The 15,386-nt window shown below is 35.4% G+C and overlaps 1 protein-coding gene across 1 annotated transcript; it reads right to left on the reverse strand.

Annotated features, from left to right (window-relative positions):
• Positions 1-18: 18 nt before the first annotated feature.
• Positions 19-13,227, reverse strand: LOC142551410 (protein GIGANTEA-like). The gene is made up of 15 exons (XM_075660641.1): positions 13,055-13,227; positions 12,342-12,586; positions 12,023-12,094; positions 11,798-11,852; positions 11,547-11,689; positions 11,108-11,370; positions 9,033-9,088; positions 6,909-7,146; positions 6,684-6,834; positions 4,943-5,149; positions 3,332-4,861; positions 1,718-1,786; positions 1,295-1,513; positions 1,089-1,181; positions 19-702 (listed from the first exon to the last, which is right to left on the reverse strand). The coding sequence occupies exons 2-15, from the start codon at positions 12,426-12,428 to the stop codon at positions 409-411; spliced, it is 3,477 nt and encodes a 1,158-aa protein (XP_075516756.1). The 5' UTR covers positions 12,429-12,586; positions 13,055-13,227; the 3' UTR covers positions 19-408.
• Between the last annotated feature and the right edge of the window lie 2,159 nt (positions 13,228-15,386).

The raw sequence follows: 15,386 nt of genomic DNA on the forward strand, positions 1-15,386 counted from the left end.
CATGGTTTTCAAAACACATATTGTGAACAGATGGCCATAAATAACCAAATGCAATGTTGAAAAATTTACATTGCTCCGTTTTAGGCAGTCCAGGACCATACAAAAAGCAAATCGAAATCATGTTAACATTTAGAATGATCACACAAAGTGCAGTTGGGGAATACTAGCATCCGTTAGGAGCGGAGTTACTGTTAATTAAAGACTAGCAAAGTTCAATACCTTTTTACATCCATCATTTGGTCCAAAGGGTTATCAAAACGAAGAGTTCGGATTCCAGAGACGTTACGAACCCCCTCTACATCTTTGAAGCATTCTGTAGCCTTTTGTATTCATATCTCAAGTGGCCTAATAGAATAGAATGGGACAGAACAGAAAGTGTATGAAAAAGCCACCATAAGTTTGGAGAGTTCAGAATGTGATATTACATCCCAGTTCTTTGGCAGCAGCATCGACAAAATGAATAGGCAAGCCACTTGCGATTCGGCTATGTGCTTCCCACGTCAAACATTTCTCAATATCAGATAGCCAACTGGTGTCACCTGTGTTTAAGTATTGATGACAATGGTCCTTGTGGATGCCATTAATATCCATTTGTTTAATACTAGAACCAGCATTTAGAATAGCACGAAGAACTGATGTGCTAAGAGCCCGAACGTGAGCACTAGGATGAGAAACACAGCGAACTGTAGCAGGCAGGCGACACTGCATTTCAAAACCAATAGTTGATATGATGTAATTTTCAAGAATCAGATGCAATCCAAGTAGGCATTCTACGGGTGGTGACTAATAGCATTCAAGCACAATGAGCGATTAAATTTCTAATATGTATGTACGCATGCGGGCGTGTATTAGGAGAGATTGCTGAATGGGCCTAGGCAGATTTCGATCTTGGAAAAATGAAATCAGCATTGTTCAATGGACATGTGTTTTTAGTATTAAAAAAAAGTCATAAATAAAAAATTAAAAAAAATTGAGCATGGTCGTCTTTAAACTACATTCAATATTATAGCGAATAATATGTAGAGGAATTCCTTTACCAGAAACATCTGTATACAAATAACATCAATGATGTTGGAGAATTTTCATACCTTCAACAGGTTCGTGAGGCCATCAACCACCGAAGATCCTGATTCTCCCCATTCAAGCACAGGTTGAACTGCTCGGGCTGTAACTTCCAACAGCTTTTGCATATTTTGAGGTTCAAGCAAGTTAATACTTATTAAAAAAACAAGGATTCCTCAATAAAAGCAAAACAGAAAAATTAAAAATCTCTAATAAGATCAGAAAATGTTACCTCCAGCTGTGGTAAAGTGCATGCTTCTCCATCAACAAGCATACCATCTGTCGCACGAAGAAGGACGTCTGATGCGCTAGCCAGAATTACTAATGATTCTGGGGCCTCATGGTTTCTCATTAGCTCAACAATCACTTTCACAATTCTCTGATTAATTCTCCACATCTTTTGGCCAAGGTCATCATCTTTTGTAATCCAAGGCTTCAATTCTCGCTCCGCCTGACAAAAAAGCACATACATGAAAGTTAATACACCAACCAAATACAACATTTCGGACAAAATACCTGAAATTAAATTGTGGTTCAGACTCACATAACAGCTTAATAAAGTCTTTGACCGGAAAGTAACTTGTAATTAAATATAGAAGTTCACAAAGGGTACAAGATTTTACAAAGTAAAATTAAAGAATAACAAAATCTTGACCTGAAGAACAACAGCCGCTGTAGCTTTAGCAGGGGATGCTAATACAACATTGCAAAGCGCATCAACAACCTGCATAATTGTATGGAAACATAAGGTCGTTTACCTGTTAAAGATTAGAGCCTTCCAAAGCATGTGGTTACCAAAGAATGTCAAATTCGGGAAAATATTCAAGAAAATTACATGCATATAAATTATATGAGCAGACATCACGTGTTCACTAAAATTAAGAGGATAGAAAAATAAGATGTCAAGTTAAAATAATTATGATTTTTCTTCCTTTACACAAAAGTTTCTGAAATAGAGCATGGCCAAGAAAAGCTGTCTTACACAGGCAAACTTGAGCTCATAAGGGCTGCCATTCAAGGGATAGAATGTTTTTGGCTTCAGATTCTCCCCATCCCTTTTGGTATCATCGATAAAATTTACTCGTTATGTAGGAAATTCTTGCGGACAAGTAACCATCCACCGATTCCTAAGTTATTTTGTATATCAAAAGATAATATTGGAATGGGAGTACGGGATATGAGGTCGTGGAATAATGCTCTACTTCCCAAAACATTGTGGAACATTCACAAAAAGAAAGATTCCTTGTGGATCAAATTGATAAATCAAGTTTTTCTTCGGGAGAGAAATATATGGGGCATATGGGTACGTAAGACTTACTCTAATCTTGTTAAGAAGATCTTATCGGTCCGTGATGAGATCCTGGCTCATGGTTCGTGGATGACTATAGTGCTGATGAATGGTTGGTTTAACGGTAAAAATGATATGTACAAAGGATTTAATGCTCTTCTAGATCTCATTGGCATTCCCAATGTATTTGTACACATATTTTTTTACCTCAATGATATGACCGATTTACGGTCAAAAAAAAAGTCTGTTGGCAGGACAGTTTTAGCTGCAAATTCACACAGGAGGTTTATCTTGCTGATTTTTTCATAATAAGATTTTAGCTACGAATTTAATAACAATAAGGAATTTCAGCTCATTCATTTTTTTCATAGGAAAGCTTTAACTATAAACTAAAAGGAGGGTTTTAGCAGCTTCAAGGCAACACGGGAAACTTTTTACAAACCACCACACATTTAACGACGTACATGATGGTATCTAATCACAGGGTAAGACTGGAAAATCATTTAGCTGAGTTGTAATGAGAAAAATATCTAAAACTTCCTCATGGACCAAAATCAATCCTCCCCCTACTTGAGAGTATGAGGCATGCAAAATTTAAACCAATTAATTCAAAGTTTAACAGAACTACATATAAGTCTAACAAAAACAAGGTCCGTCCACACTCATCTGTTCTTGCACTGATCATCAAGTTGAGCAATGGATTTTTAGAAAAAAACTAGTTGTACGGACAACAAAATTCAATCAAACCTATTTCCACACTATTTAATGATCCAAAAGATGTCACTACAGAATATTCACAATTTTTTAGTAAACAATTTAATTATGACTGTAGTAGACACGTTTTGGGATGTTCCTGCACATTTATGATCGCCGGCTCTATAGAACAACTCATATGCACGATGGCCATGATTCTAACCTCTAGTATGCTGCAAAGCATAAAAGATCATAAAGACATGTGAAAGAATGAATCTATCATATTACCTGTCTCCATCCTTGCTGCGCAGATGTGCTTACAGCACTGGGTTGGGTTTCTGGAGATACAATCAATTTGTGCAAGAGCAATGAAACAACAGAAAAACATAATTCTTGTTTTTCTGTGAGGACAGACCTAAGAAGAACTTGTGCGTTGCAGTTAAATCCTATATGCCTGTCCATTGTCAAAAAGTTGGCCAAATCTGAAGCATCTGTGGGGAAAGTTGCCATTCCTTTCCCAATAATACATTTTTCCGCCTCAATGGAATCATTTTCCACACAATTGAGAGAAGTCTTCGAACAATTTTCACAAGGCAATGTACATGGATGAACTGATTCTGAGGGAAAACAACGGGCACATGTATTAGAACCATTTCCAGGTAAACATGAAGGCATTTCCTTTGACAATGGCACATGGAGTAGGTGTGCTTCCAATGGCTCTGCTTTATCTACAATGGATGCAACAGCTTTGCCATGAATATCAATTAGATTGAAAAGTGAAGAAGCCCTGGTGTAAATTTCATTGTCCCACTTGCATCTCATCAAGATGGAAAGAGCTCTCATGCAAGCCTTTGATCGTCTGAACACATCAGAAACATGTGCTGCGACCATAGCAGCAGCGACTATTTCAATTGAACTGTAACTCCACGATGCTCCAATAGCAGAAGGCTTCAAAGAAAATAGTGCCTCTAGGATTGCTAATATTCGGCAAGTATGATAGACCGCTGAGTCGGTACCATTCCGTAACTCATTAGAAGGGTCATTCACTTTTGCAGGCTTATGTACACTACCATTATTTAGGTAATCCAAGTGATTACCTCCTTTTGAGATGAAAGTGAAGAGCTGAAGTTCGCAGGATAACGCACAAATGGCGGCAATAACATAAGAATCAAATGTTGCAACAGGCCCTTGTTTCTTTCCCTGTTTACTGCCCGATTCTCTCTGGTTTCTATTGGCTCCTCGTAACTCTTCACTTGCTTTTCCAGGAAAAGAATTCGAACCTTTAGGTTGCTTGCTACCATTGGACTGTGCTTCATGACTGACACAGACTGTTAACACAACAAAAAGAAGGCGAGAGGAAAGTTCTACTGATGCACATGAATCTAAGAATAGTGAGTGGACCATCGTCCGGAGCTCAGCCACAGCAAGGTTTTTGGATGCAGATCCAAAAACATATTGATTTATTCTCATCTGTTCTCTGGAGTGCTCAGGTGGAAATGTCCTCTGAAGAATTGCTTCGACAGTAGCAACAAATATCTTCATCAGACAGGTTTCAGATGGACTTCCACGAGGAAGATACTCGAGGACTTTAAGAAGAGGAATGTATAAGTTCCATGATAATACAGGGGGCTGCAAAGGTGTTGCAACAACGATTTCAGGAAGATCGACCACAGAGGAACTCAAAGGAATCAAACCATAAGCAGCTTCCCATATTGTGCATATTCTCCATTCGACCTCTGGACCATGTGCGCAAAGCATGGATGCAATCCCTTGGGCGGTAGCTTCTACAGTAGCTTCTGCTGCAGGCACTTCCCTTTGCTGAAAATAAGTTGCAGATGCTAGTTAAAAGGAATGAGTCATAGTAAGAAGAGTATTCAGAGGCTAGTGCAGATGAAATACCTGCTTTCGATCTGATGAAATGTTACAACCTAAAGATTTGTGTTTTTCTTTCCCATCAACTTGACTCAAGGGAGGAAAGAGTAAAGCCGGTTGGGAAAGTATACGAAAAAGCAAAGCAGCTGCAGCATCTGCAGAAATCCCGGCTCTCATAGACATTGCAATCCCTATTGCACGCAAGAAATGCAATTGCATCCAGTTTCTAGGAAGCTTCATCAATAAACACAAGCAATCAGGATTTCCTAAGGGAATTCGATACAGGCATCACATAAAAGATAGAAATATAACTAATTGACTAAATATGTTTTGCATTAGTATAATGTTTTGTAGCCTTGTGTTTTGAGTATATTTGAGGTAAAGCATTGTCAGGAATTCAAAATACAAGTGACCAATAACCATGAGAACAGGTCTCTGTAGGAAATCTGCAAAGACAACTAAAGACTAAAACGGATTGCACAGATAAATTCACAACAGCAAGGAAGGTCAATGCAATGCAGTTGCTAACGTTATCACAAGATATCATATTGCATCAACCTACAAGTTTAAAACTAAAATGATAAGAATATGAATAACAATATCCATGATAAATAGTTTAAAAATAAAGGGGAAAGGGATTAAGGGGTAATTATTTTTAATACAAGAGAGTGAAAATGCTCTATTTGACTCCTTAACATCACAATAACAAATATTATAAAGGTCCATTAATTAAATATCACCCTGACAAACAAAATCACATCCAGTCCTCAAATGTCGGGTGAGGAGTGCATGGAATAGTTTCAAGAAAGGACCGTCTACCGTTTATTAACTCAAATCTTCACATTTTTCACCACATCCCAAACAGCCAATATCCCTCGGCAACCTCACCAATCAATTAGCAAGAAATAAAAATTACAAAGCAAGAGAGCTGATATATTTCTTTTCCTCGTCCTTGATGACAGGCATCCACATAAGAGACAGGTAAATTTAATTCAAATGATTCCAAGGAAAGTGAAGACTCTATTACAACTGTATAATGAACAGTTGAAACTTATTGTTACACATGATTGATGTTGAGATACTGTGGCAAAATAGATGTATTAATTTGACCTTACACATTAAAAAAATAGATGTATTAATGACCCCACACATTAAAAAAAGTGAACTCAATGAAAAACATTGCTTTTCTGGTCTTGCCACTAAATGTAAACAAGGACACTGAAGTCATGACTTGGATAAATTAAATCAGAATTGTCCAATAGATTTTACACATTATAGAAAATTTCTTCCATGAAACGCATGCCAAGCCTTGCTAGCATCCCCAGGAAAATCAATGCATCAGCTGAAGCTAAACGAGACTTGATCACCTTTTAAACATTTGATATCAATCTAAATATGACGAAACTATTACTAAATGATAAGTCATTTGTGATACCTATAGGTAAGGCAGTATAATTGATAATTGAAATATTGACACTAAAAATAGATAACTGTGTCGACCAAATATATGAGGAGACTTCATAAATTCATAAAGGTCCATTTTTTTGAAAAAGTCAGGCAGAAAATAGTAAATTTCCACAAAGAGTTACTGAAAATGAGAGTAGCAGCAGCAAAATGGAAAAAAAAGAAACTTTAAGAGTATTATGATATGCATGAGGGCATCAAGCTCTGTGGAGACCGGTAACTTAAAAGGTGTTTCTTTCTTCAGGATTTATTCTGTTTCTTTTACCATAATATTTTTCATCATTTGCATGTGAGTATAGCTTACCCTCATGCCTGAGGCATAATCTTCCGCTGCACGAAGAAGCTCCACTAATTGTACAGCAGCATCAAGTGCATCTGGAGCCCAGGATGGCGGAGCTTCAAGCAGACCAAGAAGCAGCCTCTGTGTGGCACTTGGAGTAGCGATTGCATAATATCTAAGCCAGATGAAAAAAAATCAACAAAATGATTGAACATTTTATAGCTTAGGTAAAACCATGTAAAAAACTACCGATGAAATAGGCGTGCATAGGGCTCAAGAGCAGGTAGACCAGCCACAAGATGCTCATCCATAGGTGTTGTTGGAGGAGGAAGTAAGAGTGCAGGAACAGCTGCTGCCGTCAGAGTAGCAGTCTCGTAACGAGCTACTTCCTCGTCGCATACACTGAGTATAACTCCAGCACCATTAGCAACAGCCCATCTTGGAGTTGATGGCATAAGTTGAGGATGCTTTCCAGATCCACGAGAAGCTGAGATATGATAATTAAATGATAGTCGTCCTCGTTGCAAAGCTAAAAATTATTCTAAGTTGTGATAGAAACTCAAAGATTTTAGAGGAAAGAAAGCTCACCAAATAAAATTAACATCACATAACTTTGTTTCATGGAAACTCTAGCAGTGAAAATATAAGATTCCAGATTAAGGGAAAAGTTCTAAGATTTGGTTGCAACGTCCCATCACTAATATTCTAATCAGCGTTGAAATCAAAAGATTTTCATACAATTAGGACCTGCTGAAATGACAACTGTCATGAAATCAACACACAAAGACTAGTTACGATAATAAACCTATCCTCAAATCTTCGTTGGAGTTTGTGATTAATATTTAAACAACTCAGATCAACAAGTTTTATTCATAATTATCACATATGATCTCGTACTTCCACTAGAGTAATTATATTTTGATGGAGAATATATCATGGTTTTGTAACATTTTGGTTTATTTAGTTGGATTATCATTTCGTATTAGTGTGGTGCCCCTTGTACCTTGAAACGACAAACTCAGGTTGCTCAATAAGAACAATTGCACCTCTTGTATCTTGATATCATTTTGTATTTGTATGGCGCCCCTTTCATCACTCATTTTTATGCAATAGAATGAGCCAAACCATGGGAAGCAAACAAATTCTAAAAACATGAAGCACCGAATCATTGTGGAGGAGGTTTTTTTTTGCAATCAAGTGGAAAAAAGTAGTGTGTAAGTATTTTTTAAACATATTTAGTCTGCAATATCAGCGATCAAGTGGAAAGGAGTGTGACTAAGTAGTTTTTAACCTATTTAGTCCACTGTTGTTAAGCGGTGGCAATCATTGGTGAAAAAGTTCATTGAATAGTTATACAAGTTAGTTAATCGAGGGAACAGATGTTAGCATATCTTTGCTAAGGCACATGTTTTGATAAAATATTATATGTTGAGACTGAATTCATAGTATTTGTCCAAATTTGAAACACAACATTCTTTACTTCAATGTAAGGGGAGAACTCGGAAAATATATATTTTTTATTTCATTATAGGAATAGGCATCTTAACCTAATAAAATATAAATATATATATTTTTACATCCACACATGAAAAGTTACACTCACCCAAATTCCTTAGTTTCCACCCATTTCGCCCAGAGGCCCGTGTCATCAATCAAGTGTTGTTCAAAAATAGCTGATTCAGATATATAGATTTTTCTTCAAAATTACAGTTTGTGGAATGAGAAAATTTAATTCTCAAATATCGCAAGTCATTTTAGCTAATTTCATACCAAAAGTAGTTTTTGGTCCCCCTATCCTTTTCTTTAGTATACTTTCTACATCACTTCCCACGTTCTCATGGATACCTCCAACGATTGATGTTGAATGTGCTAAAACCAGTTTAGACATCCGATCCTAATTAATTCTTGAGGCGTTACTGCGGTCGCATTTAACTACTGTAAGAAAATAAATGTCTTCGATTTGAAATGTAAGTTAGATAAACTTAATTAATAAGATAATAATAATAATAATAATAATAATAACAACAACAATAACAATAATAATAAAAATAATAACAAATAATAATAATAATCAACAACATTGAATATTTTAGATTGGATCACTTTCTTATATAATGGATATAATAGCCAATATTCAATGGAGTTAAAATTATCAAAAATTGGGAACACAATACTCTAATTTCAAAACATAAATAAAACCACCAATAAGATTATAGTTCAATTCCAATGACACTAAATCATATGCACATTAAGCTCATGGGTACACAGAATAATCTTGATGCCAAAAATATTTTTATTGTGTATGCTTTCTGGAGCATAACATGTGTGTCACATAAGTAAGATGTATAATGCTGAATAGATAAGTTGACTGACCTGTAGAAGGTGGTTTCAATTCTCCAGCTGCATATTTTCCCATGACTCCTCCACACCTGCACACATGTCATTAGGAAAAGAAGAGGTGGCTTAGATGCCAACTGTTTTAACTTCAAATTTGTATACAAGAACTGGATGTGGCACAGCTACTAAACATTGTGCTGCTGTACTAAACACTCTATGGCATTGGCAAATTATATAAACAAACCATTGACAACGAAAATGAACTTAAGTTATATTAGTAGTGGTTTGTATTTTTTGGCAATTTCTGTTAATCCTCACGAGGCAGAAAGACCTTCTTGGATACATATAATGTGTCTTGCATTATCGCAAAATTCCCTATTTGAAATCATGTTTGAAACTCTTAATTTAATAACTTACTTCATAACTTTAGAAGTAATTTTTTGGAGTGCCACAGAGCCAAGCATTGACCGTCTGTGTGACCCCAGATATCAGTATCCAGTATACCTTTGTTTTGGCCATGATTGGGGCCACGACCCGCCCACAGACCCATTCTGTTGTTAGCATATCGCATTGTTAGAGTACACATGGAGATGTGCATGTCCGTGTGCTAGGCAGTAAACCTAGGGGGAGTCCGCACAGACTATGACACAAAATTGCTATGGCTCTGAGGCAGCATTTGAGAGTTGTATATGTCTTGTAGCACATGGACCCATGCACGGGGTGGTGCGCATTCAGGAAAAGGCTGGTGAGCTTCTGGCACGGACCCAACCACAGAGAGACAATGGGGTCTGTGGTAGTGTCTATAGATGTTTTTCAGAAACTTTTCAAAAATCTACATTTTGATAGATGTCTATATATGTTGTTCAGAAACTTTTCAAAAAGCTACATTTTGGTAAGATGTGTTACATAGACTCCTGACATTATGTTTCTAAGATGTAAGCTTTGAAACTTCTCATACCACCGATCTATATACAAATTTGTGCTCCTCAATGCAAAATCTCGGTAGTGGCATAAGTTTTTTGCTTGATTCGTTGACTTCCATATGGAAGTTAACTTATTTATGGCTTCATAAGCACTTGGTTATAGTTGTGCAACTTTTTAAAAACCACTTTATTGAAGATTTACATAAGAAAAAAGTGTTTTCGATTGAGTTACGGTTTGGTTCTTTACGATTTTTAGTTGTTTGTTGTTTCTTGAGTTTCAGCAAGCACAACTGAGGTTTGTTTGCTGCAGTATGACTAGATATGATGAATAGTTAAGTTGACATCACTTTTGAAGTTTTGAAAAGCGAACAAATCTCGCGCTGCTTTGATAAATGACCTCTCCTTAAGCTTGAGCTTGTGAATGTTGTTGGGTAGTTGATTGATGTTGGTCGTTTAGAGTGATCCCTTGCACCATACCAATCATTCTAGTAGGTCATTTGATACAATAATGTATGTTACAATTGTGTAACATACAACACTTGTATTTGATGTTATACACCTACATAACATTATGTCTTTGCGTGAACGCATGACATTATGTTCTTATGTGAACTCATTGATTGCACTTTATGTAACTAATCAGAGCATAAATTCAAAATATGTTTTGTTAACACGCACCTTTTATTTATATCGATACAAGGTAGCATTTTACACGTCGAGCCTCAATCCTTATTTAACCTTATATGTCTCTTGGATAAAGGAGTATTAGGGATTTTATGTAGTTGTGACTGGGGATTTTATGTAGTTGTGACTGGGGATTTTATGTAGTTGTGACTGACCTGTGACCTAGATATTTATCGATAAGCCATGGTCGATACAAGAACCCCGCATCAGAGATCGGAAGATGCAAGTGGTATGTTTATTGTGAAGTGTTGGTAATTGCATTGACTTAAAAATTATGCTATTGGCTGCAATAACTAGTCGCATATCGAGGCAAAGCCTGCTGGGGGCAAAGTGAATAAATTTAAAATCCATAAACCTTGTGGTTCAAAACATAAAATGGAAGTTAACATCCTAATATGTGAACATGAATATGCGTCACTATGTCAGCAACTTTGTGTGTACATACATTCCGGATGCTATAATCTAACATCAATTCATGATAGTATAAAGTTTTCACCCACTTACCAGCGAAAATAATCACTTCTAATGCCTAGGGGGGCTGCAAGCAATATATCTGTTATCCAGGGAGATAATGGTCGCAGTGGTTTTCTCTCCGAATGTATGGGAGGCAAAGAATGTTCTCTATTACTAGCTGAAGCATCGTTTCCACTGCTACTTCTATCAGCTTCATTTTCCTGACGATCAATCTTCAAAATGGGTCTGTTGTAGTGAGTCAAAATTCTTAATATCTCCCCACATGCAAGAGCCCACTGCTCGGAATAATCGTTCTACAATTAAAGATTCAATCAATTCAGTCAAGTGTCTTTTAGACAAATCAAATGCGATTGAAGTGTTGAACTGACAACATAAAAGAGGAGAAACATGCTCCAAAAAGATTAGCCCCGAGTACGATATACATGAAGAAAATCAAAACAAGCTTTAAATAGAGATAGAGTCTGAATACCTCGCTGTTGGGATGCAACAGGGAAATGAAAGAGGCAAATGGGGGACCAGTCCTGTCGTATTCCAGAGTATTATCAAGAACACATGAAATAATAGGAAGAATAACAGCGTGACCATGCTCTGGATGATGAAGAACGAATGTGGCTGGAAAACAAACACAGAAGTTATCATGCAGCACAATCTAGCCTGGAAGAAGTATACATTGGGATAATCACAGTCACAATCAATTGTACTACTAGAAACAGAAAGTACCCAAAACATCGTCAAAGAGTCTATTCTCCTTGGATGGATATTGGCTACGGATAAGCTGCAAAACCAGCATATGTTACAAGTTAGAAATATGTGTATCGATATATGCATTTTTGACAGTTCACTAAACATCAAGGCAAACGTTCTAAGTGCCGCAGAAACAACATTCCTTGCACAATTGATCCATTGGAAAAAATCTTACTCGCAGTAATAGGGGAAAGAAAATACCTCTTCTATTTCATCAGGAAATTGTTCTGATGTGAACTGGCCAAAGTACTCAACATATGCAGTAGTTTGGGCCTGCAATAAGTACAAATGGAGTTTAGTGATTTCGAGATTGGCAATAGGCTAGCATGCATTATTTAAAGCCCAAGAACATAGAACAGAGAAGTGAGAATAAATGGAAAATTAAGAAATCAATTATGTCGCATATATCCAGTAGAACTATAAATGTCACCTGCTATCTTAAGGAGACAGTAAGTTATGGAGAATAATGCCTATATTTGGACACAACAATCACAGGATATCATCCACAGGGAAATCACACCTTTCGTTGTTCTGCATCTTGTGGTGGAGGCCAAAACAAGGAGGAAAACTGCAGGCTGTCGATCCACCTCTCATTTGAAGTTGCCATAAGCCTTTATATCCAAACAGATGGACGCATTACAACATCCAGTATCCGAAGACAATAATCAAGCATGTCCACATATCCAAACACAACACTACAACATCAGACACTAATTTATCGCCTGTAGACTTCCAGATGAAATTATCCAAGATATCGCAACAGCCCTGCAAATATAACAGAAAAGATCACAGTCTTACTCTAAAACAGAAACACTGAACTAACTTGTGGATATATTCAACAACTTTATTAGATCATATCCCAGTATTCGATGAATCAATAAAAACACTAACTTTGATAGCTCCACATATCACACATGTAATGACAACAAGAAGTCACGATATTAAATCTACCACTCCCAAAAGTACATCTATTCAATCTTTTAAAAAAAAATCATGTTCAGCCTACCAAAAACGGCACAAATAAAGCATCTCAAATAAACTCTTCTTCCAGTATATTCCAGATTTAAAGTTAAGTAAAATAAAAACACAATCGGACCAAAAATAACATCAACATATATACATCAATTCCTTGAGAAGAAAATTACGAAAAATCTAAATTCAGACTTTTTTCAGGCTACTAAGTAGAAAAATTCCATAATCTTCCAAATTATCGACAAAGAAAAAAATCAGTACCTTGTATCAGCTTCAACGGAGAGATTAACCGTGTTAATCAAGCAATTATTAGAGTAATAGCAACAACAAATATCAAAAAAGGAGATTGGATTCGGAAGAATGAAGATTTTTTGGGTGGCTAGGTGGAGAGAGAATAGAGAGAGAGAGGATGGTGAGAGAGAGAGAGGAGATCTTTAGCTGTGCTCTCTCAAATGCATACGTGGAGATGATATTTTCCTCTTGCCTAACGAGGCCATGTGGCATACCCATCTCATGATGTGCATGCATCCTTTTACCCCATCATCATGTCGACCCATGCCCATCATTCCATGAAAAACTATCTTTTCTCTTTTTTTTCTTTTTCTTTTTATTTTATTCTGCAAATTTTATTTTGTTGATTTGATTTGTTTTATTCATATTTAATTTGTAAAAAAATAAATTCAATTAGAATATATTTGAATATACACAATCTATTTTATTAAACATGATGATTTGATTCATACGTATAGTAAAAACAATATTTTTTCAATAGGCAGGTCAGATAGAAGAACAGTCTCACGAATTGATCAATGTTATAATCTCATAGAAGTTTTTGTGTTGAAATATTATTTTAAAAATAGATTTCAAATCATTTTGATTAATAATTGATAGATAGATGATTCTTGAAATGATACAATGATCGGAGAGTGTTTGAAAAACGACGACGTTTGGTCAAATATTTTTATTTTTGATAAATCATTTTTTAAAACATATTTATTAATCAATATGTACAAATAAATATTTAAAAGCTATTTACTTCTCGAGATATAAAATACTTGATGATTAATGTTTATGTGAACCCAAAGATCTAAAAACTGCGAAGTGTTGTGAAACGTCGCGATTAAGCGTCAAGTTTTACAAAATTAAGCAGGTTTAGTACGTGATTGCGTGAAAAAATATTTGTAGTTTTATTATGATTTTGATTATATCACGTCAATTAATAGATTAAATAAAACGTAAACATATAAATTTTAAGAATAAATGCATAAATGTTTAAGTTATACAAAAAACATTAGTTTCAAAATCACAAGTTTTTGTCGATCGTTGTTGGGTCAGGTTTAGTCTTTTATTTACAAATAAATGAAGAATTCATTACAATTTTACTTCGATTCTTATAGGATTTCTTTTGCTTAAAATTTTATATTATTAAATATTTATTATTAATAAATTTAAAATTTATATTAAAAAAACATAATTTAAAATCTTATCCCAAAAAAATTGTGTTTTTTCCTGCTTTTTATCACTTAATATGATCGACCAAAGTGTTGATCGTTTTTTCCACGCTTTTGGTCTTAGAAAAGCTTTTTCTCAACACTTCATACTTAATTACATATTTTTACGCTTTTTAGAACATTGTGTGTACCTTTATGAATTATGATAACATTTTGTCAATTAAAATTTTGTTTTTTTTCGATATTACGATTATCGTCTATCAAAAGTCAGAACTAGGAATAACAATAAAAGTTATAACTAGATATAACAGTACAACTTAGATATTTTAAATCATATAACAATTCAACCGTTAGGTTTCGGTCGGTTTATGTATAGATAAATTATTGCACCTCGACAATCTTCTTCTCAATAATTAAACTTCTTGCAATCATGAGAATCGAACTATTGACCTTGAATTTTATACCAATTGTAAACTTGAATGTTTGTCGATTTACCAAAAAGCAAATTTGGTGGTAACGATGCAACTCAAATTTTTAAAATTTTTCAGCAATGAGACAATATAACGAATTATATTTGTTTGACGGGTCGACCTAGTTCATATCTTAAATTAAAAATAATATTTTTGACATAAAAAATAATATTTTTTCATGGTTTGAGTCAGATAGAAGAATCTTCTGGAAAAATTGAGTCATGAGACAATCTCATATAAGTTAAAAATAAAAATTTATGCACACACATGTCCATGTGAATTTAATTGCTCAAGATTCATGATGTGAATCTATTGGTCAAGATTGGACGTAGGATTTTTATCTTAAAATATCTTTATTAAGAGTGTTGAGTTAAACGTGTACGAGTTAGAGTAATAATGTGATGATTAGCCTATTGAGAAGTTATCATTACATCAAGTTGTTGATATTGCGCCGCTTGATCTGGTTGGCTAGTTAGATCGAAAAAGAGTGACGTCACATCTCAACGGGTAATATTGTCTCTGCTGGGGACACGACCGACAGTAGGAACAAGGCAAGACTGATCTCTAAAGGATATGATAAAGCACCAACAAATAGACACACACCTCCCCAAACTCATGAGCCTAACATCCTGATCTATTAGCATTCAAATAGGTGCACTTCTCACTGCCATG

The sequence above is a fragment of the Primulina tabacum genome, chromosome 7, assembly GCF_025594145.1.
Source record: "Primulina tabacum isolate GXHZ01 chromosome 7, ASM2559414v2, whole genome shotgun sequence".
In the NCBI taxonomy this organism is placed as follows: Eukaryota; Viridiplantae; Streptophyta; class Magnoliopsida; order Lamiales; family Gesneriaceae; genus Primulina; species Primulina tabacum.

Coding starts and splice junctions, on each gene's coding strand:
- LOC142551410 (XM_075660641.1), bottom strand. CDS start 12,428: ATGGCAACTTCAAATGAGAGGTGGATCGACAGCCTGCAGTTTTCCTCC. Junction 4,862..4,942: donor TTTCATCAGATCGAAAGCAG/GTATTTCATCTG, acceptor ACTTATTTTCAG/CAAAGGGAAGTGCCTGCAGC. Junction 1,514..1,717: donor CAGCGGCTGTTGTTCTTCAG/GTCAAGATTTTG, acceptor CTTTTTTGTCAG/GCGGAGCGAGAATTGAAGCC.